Raw genomic sequence first — 18,308 nt, 5'->3', positions numbered from 1 at the left:
CGTGACGTCAACTACAATCGCACATGACTGAGCCTCTTCACGCGTATCAAACTTTTTTACCTTTATTCTGTCACCATCATATTTATTTCAAGTTTAGAGCATGCATTATGCAGTATAATATAATGCTAAATAATATCCCTCTTTTTTCTCATCTTTCCATTATTCAGTCTTCCGGAACGTTCATACTTTCTCATATATTTCAACTTTTTTTACCAGCTTTTTATTGTTTCTTCAGAAAGAGTTATTGAGTGAGGTATTGACATAACTTCATCTCCTAAACAAGGGGAAAAACCCAGCGCAACAGATTGCTGAGCATCTTTCAATGTCAGTGTTGCAGTATTCCTTATTTTTATCCGAAACGTGAATACTGGCTCAGGGGAATCGGGCACGTGGGCGACAGTTAACCTCAATTCCCACTACCCACGTCAACTGCTGACTTGTTGCTCCGTCCACTGTGACGTCAGTCCGAAAAGTGTCCTCCTACTTCTTTGTTCTCTAATTTCCTTTGCGCATTCGCACGTCACACACACCGAGGAATGCCATTTGTTACTCACTCACCAACCAATCAAGTAGCCAACATCGACAAGAGAACGACCGCCCTACTGATGCTTTGCTTCGTGTGCAGGGACCTAGTGGACAGGTGACTAACCCCCATCCCCGTCCACCTGGCGGACAGGTGTGGGAGCCACTGATGTGTCACTCTCTTCATACACGTCATTGTCACCTCTGCCAGTCGGCTGGTCGCGCTTGGCTTACTGTACCCACATATGCTGGCTCCCACTATAAGTCTCTGTGCTTATACCGCATACAACACCTCTAATGGCACACACGCCCCTCTGTTTTTGTCTCTGTCCTCCCGCTTGTCGAAAAACCACCTTAGACACTAACTGCATGGGGCGATAGTTACTTCCCCATTTAACTTACCACATAACATTCAGGTTAACGAAGAGCCACAAAGAATAGAATGTTTATTTTTGACACTGAAACTGGGTATCAATAAGTTTGAAACAACAAATAGCTAAAGAAGCAGTAATCAAAATATTTCCCAAGGTATTTAAAGAGGCCCCTTTACTATGAGTGCTGAAGTCAAAGTAAAAGACAATGGTCCTGTACAGAAGTACTTGTGATAATTTCATACATTTAACACAATTTTGATACTTCCTCTTCTCATTTTTATTGCTTTTTGGTTTAGATTTTTCTCTTGATGTATATGGACGGCTTATTTATATTTTTTGGATAAATAGAATATGCCTTGTTTCGTGTTACAATGAAATGATGATCTGTATATGCAAGAACCCTCACATAAAGATTTTTTAAACAAAATCTTTGCTTGTTTAAGAACATTGCAAGATGAATAAATATTGCAGCAACACACTTATTATAATAAGTTTAATATAGCAACAAAATGGACGTTAGACAGCAAAACCTATAAAAACCAAAACTCTACATAAGCTAACTAAAAGTAAAAGAAGAACCCGATAAATATAGATAAATTAAAAAAAAAATTAAATAAAAATTAGGGGAGAAAAATACACTTAACAACATCTAATTTGACTAAAAGAGGTACGATATCAGTCTAATATAACAATAAAATAGCAGCCGACGAAAAGTCTACATATGTTAGGTAAATAAATGTACATAAAACAAAAGAAGCTCTCTCTATATATAAACAATAACTATAAATCCAAATAAATGGCGGCGACAATTTTTTGTCACTTTTTTCGATTTCGAGTATTAACACATTTTAAGGTCCCTTTGTAAAAATAATCAGATATATACCAATGATGTTTATGCAGAATTTGTAATTAACACAGACTTTCTAAAAAGTTCATAAAATTTTACGACGAATGTTCATTCCAAATACAATACAATTTCATTAATCCACAATTGCAATTGCTGAAATTAAACCAAACATTCCAAAATGCAAATACACACGTACACAAGAGAGTGACACTCTAACTTTTTAATTTGAAACTTAATAACAATAACATGAGAATAAGCCTTAAAACATCCATACAGCAGAAAGGAGAAAGATGTGAAGTTTTAAGGAACCTAATGTTGCATTCGGGTTTTGGTGGCGGCTTCTCTGAGTACCGCTGTAATGAGGAGCGGTCTTTCCGGTATACTCATAAATGATCCTGGCCTTATTGCGGGTGTTTCCTGTAGACGTTTGAATTTGAACGTTAATGACGGTTGGTAGTATATCGCATGATCATATGTTACAGAGTAGACAACTTGACAGCTTATTTTGTATAGGAGACAGAAGGAACTTGATATCAGTCGATGAGCGAGTTGTTTATGTAGATATTGGTATATGAGTCTGATTGTGTACGTATTGGTGGTTTAACGAGACGTTTGTGTATTTTTGAATGGGTTGGGGGAGCTTTTATTGTATGGATAGATTAGTTTGTTGTTTAAGTTGCTTGTGTATACATTGTTTACCAGTGTGATATTTTCTCTTACGATTTTTTCTCCTATTGTACTCTTTTGTCGTCCCGAAATAGCTTTAGCCAATAGTCACACATCAAACTTCCCCTTTGTTTCTATATAATTGTTACACACACACACACTTGTAATATCATTCATTATTTTTAGCTTATCTGTTTGTTCTTTTCTATAGCCCGATTAAATAGCCTTTAGTTTTGAAAATTGACTGAAATGCACGTTACCTTCAAGTCATCTGTCTTGATAAATCTGATCTTCCGGAGCACGTGCACCATGGCCATCTTGATCTCCAGCAGCGCCAGACGCATGCCGATACACTGGCGAGGTCCGAACCCGAAGGCCAGGTTAGAGAAAGGGTTGACGACACCATCAGCGCTTTCAATGAACCTGGACAAGCATGCAGAGAGATTTTGAAATATGTAAATAAGACTTGGTGGTGGTGGTAGTGGTGGTGGTGGGTGCTAGTAAGAGGAGCGGAGAGCGTGGGTGATTGCGGTGTTAGGAGGAGTATGGGTGTGACGATTAACTTATTCATATCTCTTGCGGCACACAGGATATCCCTGTCAGAGTACAACATAGCCAGAATTTTTTTTTTCTGGTCTTAAAATAAAACAAATTATCGTTTTTTGCTACACGTACATCCCTCTTGATAACTCCTAACGTTCATTGCTGTGCACACAATTTATTATTAAACTCTATAATGTCACTCAGAACGATATGCATGCATCTTTAGATTTTGTGAGTTAAAATATTGTGAGTTATGTTCGCTTACCTATCGGGTTTAAACTCGTCAGGGTCAGGGAAATACTCTGGGTCCCTCATCACATTGGCGATAGGAACGACGACACCAGCTCCCTTAGGGATTGTAACTCCTTTAATAGTCACCTCTTCTGACGCCATTCTGTTAACGCTGAAAGTTCACAAACAGTTGTACATTGAATTCATAAACTTTGAATTCTATTTGCTGTGAGCTGATCCAGGCAAGACAAGTTTATTTGACTGGATTTAACTTTATAGTTTAAAATCTATTACATCTACACCTGATCACATGTACAGCAGCTTAGAAAATTTCGATGAAAAATCTAAGAGAAAGCATAAAAAAATATACAAGTAAGTAAAGGTGTATTTATATACATGTAAACAAAGAACGTGTTTTACATGTTTACGGGAGGGAACATCCTCAGTGTTTCCTGCAGGACGCTGTCTAAATATGATAGTTTTGCCAAACTCTCGTAAGTAGGTTTGTCCTGAAAATCAGAATAAAAGAGGCTAAATTGCGAGAGATAACAAGTTATGAATTTTTGTTAATGTTTCTGATTTATCCCACTTTGTCTATGTTACTTGATCTTTGTTTATTTTTTGCTGCACTATTTCACTATTATGTAAAAACTTAAATCATAGAATCTTGTGCACTTTTATGATTGTGGAAAGTATCTGTAAGTTTACAGCAGCAGTAAGTGAAAATTAGAAATTCCATGGAATTTTCTGATAGTAACCATAAATGTATGTCGGCAGCAGCACTCACATCTCCAATTTGGCTTTTGATCTCCTGTACAACCTTCTCTTGTACTTCTGGACAACAAGCCAGGTTATAGGCCAGGAACTGAATGGCGATGGATGTAGTGTCATATCCATCAGCGAAAAAGACGAAAACTTGAGCAATAACCTCAGTCCTAGACAAGGCTGTTACCACCGACAAACCTCATCAGTATAATTAATCTCAACATTGTGAAGGGCCTTTAGAAATTCGGAATTGCAAGATAGAAAAGCGATAGGTAAATTAGGAAAAGATTTAGGCTATTCTTCCATGACTAGACGAGTAGACCAGTGCAGTAGGCCGCCACATAAAGATATGTCTGGAGTAAGTAGCAATTTACAGTGCAGGGCGTTATAAAGGGGTCAAAAATATTCGAACCCTTGTGGTCTAGCCGTCTACAATTTCTAAAATAGACTACTGAATACTTACACTTTATTTGCTCCTTTTTGGAGCCTTCTGTTTCCTCATAGTTTAAAATCATCTGAAGAAAGTCTGTTCGTGCCTGCAATATATACAAAACTGAAACGGTAAAGTTTTGTGATATCTTGTTTGAAAGGTATCTCACCTGTTTTATCAATGTTGTGGGGCGGGGGAGTTCAAAGATCCATGGTTTATTAAACAATTAGTGTGCCCCACTATTCCAGTATTTTTGTAGACACAAAGCGACTTTTTTCGCGCTCTTATGATAGCAGCAATAAATGCTGTTGAACACAGGAAGACGGTTCAGACCTTGAGTCAAAAACGTAAAATTTTTCTCCAGTTACAACGGCTGAAGTATCACGCTTAACCTGGACAGACAACCCAGGAACAGATATCTTGTGTCGCGCATGCGCTGGACTAAGTTATTGCTTCGCTTTTCCGGTTTCGCTTTGCACAGTGTGTCGCAGAGCTACTGTCGTTATTATTTTGAGATGCCAGGCACTAGCTGTGCGATTCCAGGATTCCCCGCTTGTAAAAGTCGACACAAAGGTTGATCATTTTTCCACATAAGAAGAGTAGACAGTAAAGACTGGGGAAAAGCTCTTGTGAGAGTTGTGAATCGTTGTGATTCTAGCTTCAACATCAAAAGAGCGACCATTCGCTCCAGACATTTCAAAACGGAATGTTATATTGAAGGTAAGTCACTGTGTGAGATAAACATAACTTTTTATGTTTTAGAATAATTTGACTTTCCAGTGGTTCTAAGTATTGCTGTGATAGATGAAAAGATTTATAGTCGTAAAAATAATCGAACTATTAATCACCTAGTATAAGCAATGTTTAACACTGCCGTTTTGAAATTGCTGAGTGCTGGATACGGTTGGCACATTAGAGACAGAGAGTGTGTGTGTTAAGAGAATAAATAACCAATTATAATATTTAAATTTGTTATAATATAACCAACTCAAAGTAAAACAAAAATTGAGAAGTAAATTAATGATTGCATTTTAATGCTAACATTAACATGAATAGGTCATGTCAAATGGTATGCGTAAAGAAGTGTCCTGTAGGCTAATAATAATTCTGCCTTTTTCACTTACGGAACCATAATTATGTTACTACTTTATCATACATACGTTTGTTCTTTTCTGTTTTCTCTCTTCTATTATACGATTGATATTTCCCAAAAGCGAATTCCATCGCGTTAGTGGAAATAAATGGATCGCCAGTAGCCTTAACAAGGGAACAAGAGACTGAACCGACGCTGAAACAAATGAATGGAATTTTCTTCGTTAACTATTCAGTTGTGTAATATTTACTCTAGAATGATAACAAAAAAACTTAATGTAATAGTATTCGTCCAACATGGCTTAGTCCATTATATGGATTTCAGCATGACAATAGGACAATGAATAGCTGATATCTTAGGTTTAGTCCCACACAAACTAGTGACCTCATGGCGAGAAGACTAAACCGTTGTTATCTTGTCTAAGGCACAGTGTGTTGGTGAAGGTGTAGGAAGGTGAAGAGGTAAAGCACATGTGACCAAGAAATTAATCGCTGGCTTAAAACCATCCTGTGAAACTCAGCCCCTTTACATCTCCTGAAAACTAAGGCACACGTTTGTTGAAGTGAGGTGTATTTCTACCGAAGGCCCCAATGGGTCGTTTAAGTGACATTTAGCTAAGCTAAAGTTGTCTATGCTGATACGTGTATAGCTAATCAAAGTAATTATATGCATTAACACTGTTTGAAAACGTATTAATCATACAGTCTTGATAATGAATTTTTCGGATGGTCGCATACCTGTCATGCATGTTTGTGGATGTGAGTACACAGGTGTAGAGGAATAAAGCAAAAGGAAGGCAAAGTCTCTTACCTGCGAGAATTGTCAACAGCCCGCTACTGCTGGTGGCTTCTTCCATAACACTGGCCACATCCTTGACGAAGGGGTCGTTGAGATCTTTCTGTGAATTCATTTGAATTCCAAACGCTGTGCTCGATATCACGTCCAGGGTGTAGGCTCCAAAGTATCTGGTAAACAATGAGAGAGAAAGGGATGAGAGAGCTAGGGATTCGTCTAGGAATTGTGAGTTACCCAAATGTCAGGGGTTTGACAAGAAAACGCAATAAAAATTGTAACAGTGATCTGAAGCCATATACCAAATGGGGATATTTTTGTACAAATGTGACCTCATAGTTTTGACCTCTTTTCTCTAAGCAAGATGATGTTTGCAAGCGTGTATTACGAGAACTAGAGTAGGTATTCATTTTGAAAACAGTTATTTGTATCAGCTTAGTCTTTAGATGGAAAAATGTACTTCCAAAAGCCATTTGATAAAGATTACTGCTTCGCCGTATGGGGAAAGATAATGACCGAAATGTGCCTCGATTAAAAAAAAGTTTATTGCTCTCCCTCTTGTTCTTCCGAATCAAAGATGTATGAATGGTGTAGAATGTTTGTATGATTCATCGCTAACTCAAGAAAATGAGAGGAAAAAAGAGGAGAAAAATAGAAATTTCAATTAACGGTAATCCAAGCTCACTTTTTAGTGTCGATTCTTTCACCTTTCCTAATGGCCTCCTCAAGATTTTCAGTGAGTTCCATACTACACCTGTCGATATAGTTTTCCATCTGTGACAGTAGAGGCGCATTTTATAGGCCTATATAATCAAGAAAACAACTGTATGATAAAGTATTATGAGGCGATGGCTGGCTATTTTCTGATAAACACAGTTAAGTTAGATGATAAGCAAAGTAAGTATTTTCACAAGAAAAAGCTAGCAATAAGTAATAAAAAAGCAATACTTCATTTATAGTGAAATAACACAAACAATGCACTCACCAGTTTCAGTTTGCCTGAGCTAAATGTAGGTGTCAGTAGGGTTCTAACCCTTTTCCAGTCTGCGCCTCCAATAACGAAAAGGTTAGCTTGAATTTCCTTTGGCAACAGTTCAAACTTGTCCTACAAGTTAAAGAATCTCTTTAGTCATGAAAAAAAGAAAATAAAAAAAATGTAGTGGTAAATCAGAATCGTTCATGGGATTTCCACTTATTCTCTAAGACAGTTGTAGCAAGACTTCTAAAACATAACTTCATTCATACGTTGATTCAACTTCGTGAAGTTGTTGAGAAGCAAAAATGTCACCCACAGTTTTAGAAGTAGTGTTTCATATTATCCTTATTGTAGAAAACGTATGTTTCAGTTTTCTCTTTTCAAGTCTGCTATTACCACCAACAGTCCACTGGCCAAATGTATCCCCTGCTCTACTAATGGCCAGTAAATCTTGACCACAAACTCGCTGGCCTAAACACGACCGCAGTGTTGAGTGCTGCCTTGAATTAGTCCAGCATCGAAAGAGAAAAAAATAATTGGCCACTGAGTTAAAAATAAATGAACACTTTCTGAATCTGCTCGCTGGCGAACGGAGGTCATTCTGGAACATCACTCTCGTACTCGTGTGTAAGTTAAATCTTATTGGAGCATACTGTTGTACTTGTGTAGACCCCTTTTGGTGAGATTATAACTTTGTACCCTTGAGACCAACTAACTGTAGAGAACATATAGTGCGGTAAACTGTGACAGAACTGTATAATTTTTATGTGTGATTGAAACTGTGAAAGAAGACGTGGAGGCGACCACAGGACGATACGCAGTGAATTTACAAGTGCCTGACTCGTGTACATTATTGTTTTATGGACGATTTCTTTTGAATATTTTTAAATTATATTTTCTGTTTTGTACACATATATATCTTCATTGAAGCTGCAGATGCGCGTTATTTCAATATTAACTTCGTGTATGCAATGTGATCTTGGTGTCAGTAGAAAGTCTCATTATATATAGTCTCATTATAGTTATCCATTGCGTACAGGCAGCCGTTACAATTTATCTTAAGTCAAAGTTGTCATCTTTAATTTAATGAAGAGAACTTAAATAGTTCTGAGGAGCTGCTTTGATAACGAAGAACATTAATGTATTGTAGTAGCTGTCAATAGTTGTGATTAAAGACAATTGACTAGTCCACCTGCTTGTCTTCCTTTGCCGATTTAAGGCACTATCCATACTTAATGTTTATTTTCTGATTATTTTCTTTCTTCTATGCTTGTTGTTTTTTTTTTTTTTTTCTTTCTTTTTAAAGCTACACCCAACCTTGATTCTGAGACCTTTCCTCAGACTCGTCTACTGCCGATATTGAAACAAAGGGGGTTACGTCCCTTGACCTTTAATTCCGTCGCTCATTTCAAATGGTAACCAGCAAATAAAAAAGTCTGTTCTTTAGCTTACTGACTTACTGATTGTCTTGATGCTTCTATATTTTTGATAAATTAGGCAGCAAGCTAGTCAATTTGTGGATTTGAAAATATTGCGAACTAAAAGTGTCTTAAAGTATGTACTTAATAAAAAAAAACTAAGCAGTGGTAAAACTGTTGTAGAAAAACAAGTTGTAGAAAACTTACAAATCTGTCTGTAAATCTGCTGAAATCTTTAACAAGTACTTCCTTTAGGATGTCAAGGTCAGTGGTAACCAGCAATGGCTGACGCCCAGAATAGATTCTAGAAAAGATTAAAAAAAAATGAAAATTCGAATTGTATTATATGAGAAAAGAGTACACAAGGGATGTAAAGTAAAACTGAGAATCAACATTTATTCTTGATTAAGACATTTTAGAGATAAAGTCTCATACAGACTACGTTATTTCTAAAGCTGATGTAAAGTAGAAGAACCCTGATAACCTACCCAAATGTGCGACCATAAGTCTGTGACCATTTCCGAATGCTGTTTTCATTTCCCTGAAAAGAATTTGATGTATCATTAATTCTAAAGAAAATGCAAGCTTTATTTAGAATAATATTTGCATTTACTGATATTGATTATTGCTGAGAAGATTGTTTTCGTGAATGCAAAAATCACCAATTGAGAACTAAACATAAAACTCGAAATACCTTTTTGTTTAACTCCCACTGGTTTCCAACGAAAGGCAGAGGTTTTGGTCCATCAATTCCTAGAGACTTCCAGATTCCAAAAGACCAAGTCCCATAGCTGAACGACAGTAGTAAAGTGAAAACTTAATGTCCTTATACTGAAGAGTTCAAATAGAAACTTTCTCATTATTAATTAGAAACTCGCTGAACCAAGGGAGATAAACCGTTGGGAATTTTAAAAAAACTAACACGCAGTACGCAGTTAGAAAGCTAACAGAGAAACATGACTACTTGTCGCTATTGTCAACAGAAAGTTCTTGTGTGCTGAGATAGGGCACAACTTTTTATTGCTCGTAAGATTTTCTACGATTACAGGAAGTTTACTGAGCCAATGTAAATAATACATGTGTCATAGCTTGACCTTCTTTGTCTACATTAAACATACAACATGTGATCTTCTAACCTGCAAATGAATTGTGTTTCTTTGTATGCACTTCTGGTTTCTTACATGGAGAAATTATTTTAACCTTAATTACTGACATTAACGTTATCTACACCTCAGGAGCATTTAGCAACAATTTAGCAAAGATACTACGCACCCTTGCAGTAGACAGAAACGCAAGTAAACTCAGGTATCATTCCATCAGACATTATTTAGAAGGAAAGCTAGACGAACAATTTAAAGTATCAGTGGTAATCCAGTGCATGCTGAATAATCTGCGCAGCCATTTCTCCGTGACCTAATGTTGGAAAGAATCGAGAACTAAATTTTCTTTCAGTGTGTTTCACCCTTCTCAGTGAGGAGATTGTTGTTTGTTTTTTTTTTTCCATTCCATTACCATGGCTAGCGTTCATACAAGGAACTAGAGAGTTTTTAGCACAGTACTTACAGGTAAAACAAGACGACTGCAATCAACAGCAAGAGCAGATACATCGGAAACTCTAGTCCGTCCAGTAGCTCCATTACGCCCGAGTTCAGAACAGTCTGGCGACGAAAGTTGGTCAACAATTGTCCGCACTTTCTGAGATGTAGTCTGATGTAGGACCCTCAATGGTGGCAGGATGCTGATGGCGTATATTGCTGCGTGGTATCCGTGTGTTCTAAGCAGAGGGGTTAGGGCATGGTGGCGCTTTTATTATGTTTAGCGATGGGAGAGCGTGAATGCTGTGAGGCACCCCGGTACTTTGAGTACATTATCAGAAGAGTGAATACATTAACCCAGGTCATGCTCGCGAGCAGCCAAGAGTCGCATGCACTTGTCTTTTCAAGCTGTTTTCTGAAGATAAAGCAAACTGGAGCATGTGATTCTATCGGCATGTCAGTAAAGATACTTATTTTTCTCTCTTTAAATACTGAATTGTTCTGTAATAAAAGAACAGGAAAATATGTGATGTTTCTCGAATGCAGCGTAACTAGATTCTCAGACTACAGAAAGTTCACTGAGCAAGTGTGCAGAAGACTCGTCTCAAAGCTCTACTTTCATTTTCTTGATTTCAGCATCCATATTAACCTTCTGACCTGCATTTGGACTCCTCGACCACGCTCCTCACAATAGTTTACACAGAAAAAAACAATGTTTTTAGGACAGTTCAGATTTAACATGACAGTTGTATTCAGAGCAGATACAACAGCGTCTGGCCCAAACTAATTTCATTGCGCCCGAGTGCAAGGGCAGTCTTTAGACGAAAATGGCTCGCACAACAATTTTCAGTATTTTTTAAAACTGGGCCTGATGAAGGTGTCTGTGGAGGGAACAAAAGAGAGTAGAGTGTGAACATTGAGTACTTTCGGTCAATCTTGACAGGGGAGAGGACATGCTGACATTTGCTTAATGCGAGCGTAGAATAATTTGAGTGTATCTTGAGAGGGTGACAGTGGGTGAGGACGTTGACCAAGATCATGCTCGCGAGCAACACACCCTTTTCTTCTTAAACTTAACGCTAAAGGTAAAGCAAACCAGAACGTATGATTTATCACAGTGAGTATAGGGGCTGTGCTAGTTTTTGCCCTTCTCTTTTCTGTCTCTAGGATGACACTGAGCAGTCACTTCACAACAATGACATGATATCATGATACAGGGGACGGGAGATGGATGTTTCCTTACCCCATGGTAGTTAGTTTACATTGCAAATTTCTTCGCTTTTTTTTTTATAACTCAGCCCCAACCACACAAATAACACACACACATACACCTGAGTTTAAATAAATGGCCGATATCATCAAACGGTGTTGCACATTTTGAGTGCATAATGTGAGATATGGATAAAAGAGATGAGATAAAGCCATTTTTTGAGTTCAGTTAGCTTTTATTAAAAAAAAACTCATGAAGATACATTGCATGTGCCTCTCTGAGGCGTAAAGAGTCCTGCCTTATACTAGCAGCAGCACGCCTTTTATGTTGACCTGATACGTTCGTCTGAAACTCTTTGCTTTCTTGTTTTTGCCATTTTTATTTTGTAAAGAATTTAGGAAACATAAGTCAACATGTTTACATCGAAATCGCACTCTTACTTGCTTTTTTGAGCTTAAGAGGTAAATAAAATAAAACACTCCGGCATACGATACCAATAAAAATAATAATTACCTCAAAAGCCTTTGACAAAGTCAGTGTAAAGAATTGTATTTTCTACAAGAAATATAACATTTTTCATTACATATAATATTTACAAAATATTTACAAATCATTCTTATTAAAAAAACACACAGTTGTTGATTATAACCTAAGAATTCGTCCCTTTGCTTTTGAACACAAAGAGCGATGTAATGAAATAAATACAAAGGCGAAATACAAGGCAAAACAGCAGTCACTTGCGAAAAATGTAAGTGTGAGGAGCATATAGATATTTAATGGTGCCTAATTATTAGAAGTAGAATATATTTTCTGCCCAAATAAACATTTCTCACGCGTTTGGATGAAGTTTTATGGAACCTTATGTTGCACTCGGGTTTTGGAGGCGGCTTCTCTGAGTACCGCCGTGATGAAGATCGGTCTCTCCGCTACACTCAGAAATGATCCTGGCTTTAGTGTAGGTGTATCCTGTAGACGTTTGAATATGAACATTAATAACGGGTGGTAGTATATCTCATGATCATATTTAATTGTGACACACACACCTTTAAAAACTTATTTTCTCATAAAACGTGATATCCTTCTTTATTTTTAGCTTATCTGTTTGTTCGTTTCTATAGTCCGATTAAATAGCCTTTAGTTTTGAAAATTGACTGAAATGCACGTTACCTTCAAGTCATCTGTCTTGATAAATCTGACCTTCCGGAGCACGTGCACCATGGCCATCTTGATCTGCAGCAGCGCCAGACGCATGCCGATACACTGGCGAGGTCCGAACCCGAAGACCAGGTTAGAGAAAGGGTTGACGACACCATCAGCGCTTTCAACGAACCTGGACAAGCATGCAGAGAGATTCTGAAATATGTAAAGCACATATATTTCTGTCTTTTAGGTGATGGTGGTGGTGGTGGTGGTGGTTGCGGCACAGGATATCATTCTTAGAGTAGAACATAGGCAGTCAGAATTGTTTTCACATCTTTAAATAGAGCAACTTATCTAATGTGGCTACACATCCATATTGACAACTCCTAATGTTTATTTCTTTTTCCACCATTTACATTTAAAATCTACAGTCTCTTTCAGAATGATATGCGTAAATTTTTAGATTTTGTGAGTTAAAATATTGTTCTCTCACCTATCGGGTTTAAACTCGTCAGGGTCAGGGAAATACTCTGGGTCCCTCATCACATTGGCGATAGGAACGCAGACACCAGCTCCCTTAGGGATAGTAACTCCTTTAATAGTCACCTCTTCCGACGCCATTCTGTTAACGCTGAAAGGTTTACAAACAGTTGTAAATTTAATTCATAGAGTTTGAATTCTATTTACTCTGAGTTGATCCAGGCAAGACAAGTTTATTTGACTGGATTTAACTTTATTGTTTAAAACTTTTACATCTACACGTAAGCACATGTACAGCAACATAGAAAATTCTGATTAACGATCTCAAAGAAAGCTTGAAAAAAGTATACAAGTACGAGAAGGTGCTTTATATACATCTAGACAAAGAACATGTTTTACGTGTTTACGGGAGGGATCATTCTCAGTGTTTCCATGACGACGCTCTCTAAATATTTTAGTTTTGCCAAACCCTCGTAAGTAGGTTTGTCCTGAAAACAGAGAAAAAAAGAGACTAAATTTCGAGAGAGTTACAAACTTTTGTTAATGTTTCTGATTCATACCACCTCCCCATGTTGCTAGATCTTCGTTTCTCGTTTGTTATACTGATTCGCTATTTAGTACAAACGTATATCATAGAATTGTGTGTACTGTTATGATCATGGAAAATATCTGTATGTTACAATAGCAGTAAACAAAAATTAGAAATTCCATGGACTTTTCTGATTGTAATCAGTATCTGTATGTCAGCAGTAACACTCACATCACCAATTTGGTTTTTGATCTCCTGTACAACCTTCTCTTGTGCTTCTGGACAACAAGCCAGGTTATAGGCCAGGAACTGAAGGGCGGTGGATGTAGTGTCATATCCAGCAACGAAGAAGACGAAAGCTTGAGCAATGACCTCAGTCCGAGACAAGGCTGTTATCAGCGACAAACCTCATCAGCATAATTAATCTCAACATTGTGAGCGGTCTTATTTAGGCTATTCTTCCATGACTACACCAGTACACTAGTGCAATAGGCCACCACATTAAGATCTGTCTGGAGTAAGAACTAATTTACAGTGTAGGGCGCTAAAAGGGGGTCAAAAACATTCGAGTCTTTGTGGACTAACCCTCTACAATTTCTAAAATAGACTACTGAATACTTACACTTTATTTGCTCATTTTTGGAGCCTTCTGTTTCCTCATAGTTTAAAATCATCTGAAGAAAGTCCGTTTGTGCCTGTAATATATATATAAGGAAACTGTAAAGTTTGTTATGTCTTGTTTGAAAGTTATCTTACCTTCCTTATCAATTTTATGGGCGGGAGATTTCAATGATCTATGGTTTATTAAACAATTAGTGTTCCCCACTATTCCCGTATTTTTGTGGACACTAAGCAACTTTCTATGATAGCAACAATACTTCTGTTGAACACAGTAAGATAGTTAAGACTTCGCTTCAAAAACGTATAATGTTCCTCCAGATAAAACGGCTGAAGTATAGTGCTCTGTTACAACTTCTAGCTAAAATTTAGTTACAGAAGTGAGCTTTTAGCATTTTTATTTATTTCTGGTTTTTTTTTCCCCATGGTACGAACAACAAAATTTTTTTTTCAAAAACGAGTTTTTCCCCTAGGTATGCTTAACGAATGTCCAGCAGGCTTCGAATCATTGTGTCTTTTTACTTACAGTAACATAATTATGTTACTACTTATCATACATACGTTTCTTGTTCTTTCCCGTTTTCTCTCTTCTATTATACGATTGATATTTCTCAAAAACGAATTCCATCGTGTTAGTGGAAATAAATGGATCGCCAGTAGCCTTATAAAGGGAACAAGAGCCTGAACCGAAGCTGCAACAAATGAATGAAATTTTATTTGTTAGCTATTAAGATTCACTCCAGCATGATAATACAAATACTTAATTGATGTAACAGTGTTCGTCCAACATGGCTTAGTCCCACATATGGACTTCAGCATGACAATAACAACGCATAGCTGATCTAATAGGTTTAGTCCCACACGAACTAGTGACCTCGTGGCAAAGACTAAACCATGTTATCGTGTGTAAGGCACGGTGTGTTGGTGAAGGTGTAGGAAGAAGAAGAGGTAAAGCACACGTGATCAAGAAATTAATCGCTGGCCTAAACAATCCTATGGACATCAGCCCTTTATCTCTCCTGAAAACTAAGGGACACGTTTGTTGAAGTAAGGCGTAGTTCTACCGCAGGCCCCAGTGGGTTGCAAAACAGCGACAATTTTGCTCATCAGTCGAGTGTAGACAAGGACGATCGTCATTTTCTTCTGCAAGTTCAACCATTCTCTGTATTTACTTTGCAAAGATAAGAAACTAAAGTTGTCTATGTCGAATACATGTATAGCTCCTCAAAAGTAATTATATGCATTAACACTGCTTGAAAACATATTAATCATACAGTCTTGACAATGTATTTTTCGGAGAGTCACTTACCTGTCATGTATGTATACGGATATGAGTACACAGGTGTAGGACCAATGAAAAAAATGGAAGGGAAAATATCTTACCTGCGAGAACTGTCAACAACCCGTTACTGCTGGTGGCCTCGTGCATAACACTGGCCACATCCTTGACGAAGGGGTCGTTGAGGTCTTTCTGTGAATTGACTTGAATTCCAAACGCTGTGCTCGATATCACATCCAGGGTGTAGGCTCCAAAGTATCTGGTAAACAAATATGACGAGCCTCGTGAGCCTCATGAGAGATCGAGAGATTCCTCCAGGGTTTGTGAGTTACCGACAGCTAATTTCAGGGGTTTGACGAGAAAACGCAGGAAAATTGTAATAGAGAAGGGTATCTTTGTATAAATGTGACCTCATAATTTTGACTTCTTTTCTCTGGAAACGTGTATTACGAGAATTAGAAATAGGCAGTCTATTCGAAAACAGTAATTTGTATCAGACTTAATCTTTAGGTAGAAAATGTATTCCCAAAGCCATTGAATAAAGGTTACTGCTTTGTCGTTAAAGAAAGATAATGACCATAATGTGCCTTGATTCAAAAACGTGTATTGTTCTCCGTCTTGTTCTTTCGAATGAAAGATGTATGAATGAAGTAATGTTTTTGTATGGTAAGAAAAGAAAAGAAGAGGAAGAATGAGGAGAAAATTAGCGATTTCAATGAACTGTAATCCAAGCTCACTTCTTTGTTTCGATTCTTTCACCTTTCCTAATGGCCTCCTCAAGATTTTCAGCGAGTTCATTACTACACCTGTCGATATAGTTCTCCATCTGTGACAGTAGAGGTTCATTTTATTTGCCGATGTAATTAACAAAAAAGAACTGTTGGATAAAATATTATGAAGGTGATGGCTGGCTTATTTCTAATAAACACAGATAAAAGTTAGATGATGAGCAAAGTAAGTTTTTTTCACAAGAAAATATAGGCAATAAGTTAATGAAAAAGAAGCAATACTTCATTTATAGTGAAATAAACAATGCTCTCACCAGTTTCAGTTTGCCTGAGCTAAATGTAGGTGTCAGTAGGGTTCTAACCCTTTTCCAGTCTGCGCCTCCAATAGCAAAAAGGTTAGCTCGAATTTCCTTTGGCAACAGTTCAAACTTGTCCTAGAAGTTAAAGAATCTCTTTAGTGATAATAATTGTAATTGTAGTATAAACCTGCTGTTCTGAATTAGGGAGTAAGTTCCTTTGTGAGTGTAATTATGCAATACATAAATCAAACGTTTATTACAACTTTTTCACATCAAACTGAGATTACAGGTGACTACGATAACAACAGCGAGAAGATATTTTCTTTTAGATGATTTGATTTAGAGGATTTAAGATCGGGTACCTTGGGATTGTTTTGAAACTTTATGGAGTTTATAATCTGCATGAATTTACTATAAATATAGCTATAAATAGCGACACCCAAGCTAAATTCTCTTTCCTGTCCTCAGACTCGCCTGCTGCAGATGTTAAAACACAGGAGTTACCTCCCATGAACAGTAATTCCGTCGCTCATTTCAAATGGTAACCAGCCTATGAATACGTCTGTTCTTTAGCTTACTAACCACGTGCTTCGGATTGTTTTGATAAATAACGCAGCAGGCTAGTCAAATTGTTGATTTCAATATATTACGATCTTAGAGTGTCTTACAGTATGTACTTATAAAAAACAACAACTTAGCAATAGTGTAACTTAGCAACAAGTTGTAAAAAACTTACAAATCTGTCTGAAAATCTGTTGAAATCTTTAACTAGTACTTCCTTTAAGATGTCAAGGTCTGTGGTAACCAGCAATGGCTGACGCCCACAATAGATTCTAGAAAAGAACAAAAATGAAAATTCGAATTGTAATATATTAGAAAAGAGTACACAACGGAAGTAAATTCAAACTGAGAATCAACTTGAGAATCATTTGTAAGTTGATAAGAACATTTTAGAGATAAGATCTCATATAGCTTCGCTATTTCTATAGGTGATGTAGACTTTTACAGGAATAAAGAATGTGATGCAAGTAGAAGAACTCTGATAACCTACCCAAAAGTGCGACCATAAGTCTGTGACCATTGACGAATGCTCTTTTCATTTCCCTGAAAAGAATTTGATGTATAATGAGTTCTAAAGAAAATGCAAGCCTTTTTGTTATTGATTATTGCTGAGAGAATGGTATTCGTGAATGCAAAAACTTGTAAATCGAGAACTAAACATAAAACTCGAAATACCTTTTTGTTCAACTCCCACAGGTTTCCAAAGAAAGGCAGAGGTTTCGGTCCATCCACTCCCATAGACTTCCAGATTCCGAAAGACCAAGTCCCATACCTGAACGACCGTAGTAAAGTGAAAATTAATGTCCTTATACTGAAGAGTTAAAAAAAAACTTTATCATTATTAATTAGAAAGTCAGTGAACCAAGAGCGATAAATCAAAATTAAAACTAACAATTAGGACGCAGCTAGAAAGCTAACAGAGAAACATAACTACGTGCCGCTATTGTCAACAGAAAGTTTTTGTTTGCTGAGATAGCACAGTACTTACAGGTAAAACAAGACGACTGCAATCAAAAGCAAGAGCAGATACATCGGAAACTCTAGTCCGTCCAGTAACTCCATTGCGCCCGAGTTCAGAACAGTTTGGCGACGAAAGTTGGTCGGCACTTTCTAAGATGTATTCTGATGTAGGACCCTCAATGGCAACAGGTGACAGATGGCGTATATTGCCGTGTGGTATCCGTGTGTTCTAAGCAGAGTGGTTAGGGCATGCTCTTGCTTTTATAATATTTAGCGATCGGAGCGCGTACAAGTTGTGGGACATCCCGGTAC

General features: G+C 37.3%; 1 protein-coding gene across 1 annotated transcript; it reads right to left on the bottom strand.

Moving 5' to 3' along the window:
* Positions 1-951: 951 nt before the first annotated feature.
* LOC112560422 lies at positions 952-18,308 on the bottom strand. Its single transcript, XM_025232283.1, has 28 exons — positions 18,025-18,308; positions 17,712-17,808; positions 17,527-17,579; positions 17,212-17,308; positions 16,491-16,610; positions 16,186-16,274; positions 15,553-15,707; positions 14,731-14,861; positions 14,174-14,246; positions 13,783-13,940; positions 13,422-13,510; positions 13,036-13,173; positions 12,570-12,732; positions 10,588-10,693; positions 10,221-10,377; positions 9,352-9,448; positions 9,146-9,198; positions 8,865-8,961; positions 7,249-7,368; positions 6,949-7,037; positions 6,282-6,436; positions 5,539-5,666; positions 4,412-4,484; positions 3,971-4,128; positions 3,604-3,692; positions 3,218-3,355; positions 2,670-2,832; positions 952-2,160 (listed from the first exon to the last, which is right to left on the bottom strand). Exons 1-28 carry the CDS (start codon positions 18,096-18,098, stop codon positions 2,053-2,055), a joined length of 3,168 nt encoding a protein of 1,055 aa, XP_025088068.1. The 5' UTR covers positions 18,099-18,308; the 3' UTR covers positions 952-2,052.

The sequence above is a fragment of the Pomacea canaliculata genome, linkage group LG1 (assembly GCF_003073045.1).
Source record: "Pomacea canaliculata isolate SZHN2017 linkage group LG1, ASM307304v1, whole genome shotgun sequence".
NCBI classification, from domain to species: Eukaryota; Metazoa; Mollusca; class Gastropoda; order Architaenioglossa; family Ampullariidae; genus Pomacea; species Pomacea canaliculata.
This window is presented reverse-complemented; position numbering and strand designations above follow the sequence as displayed.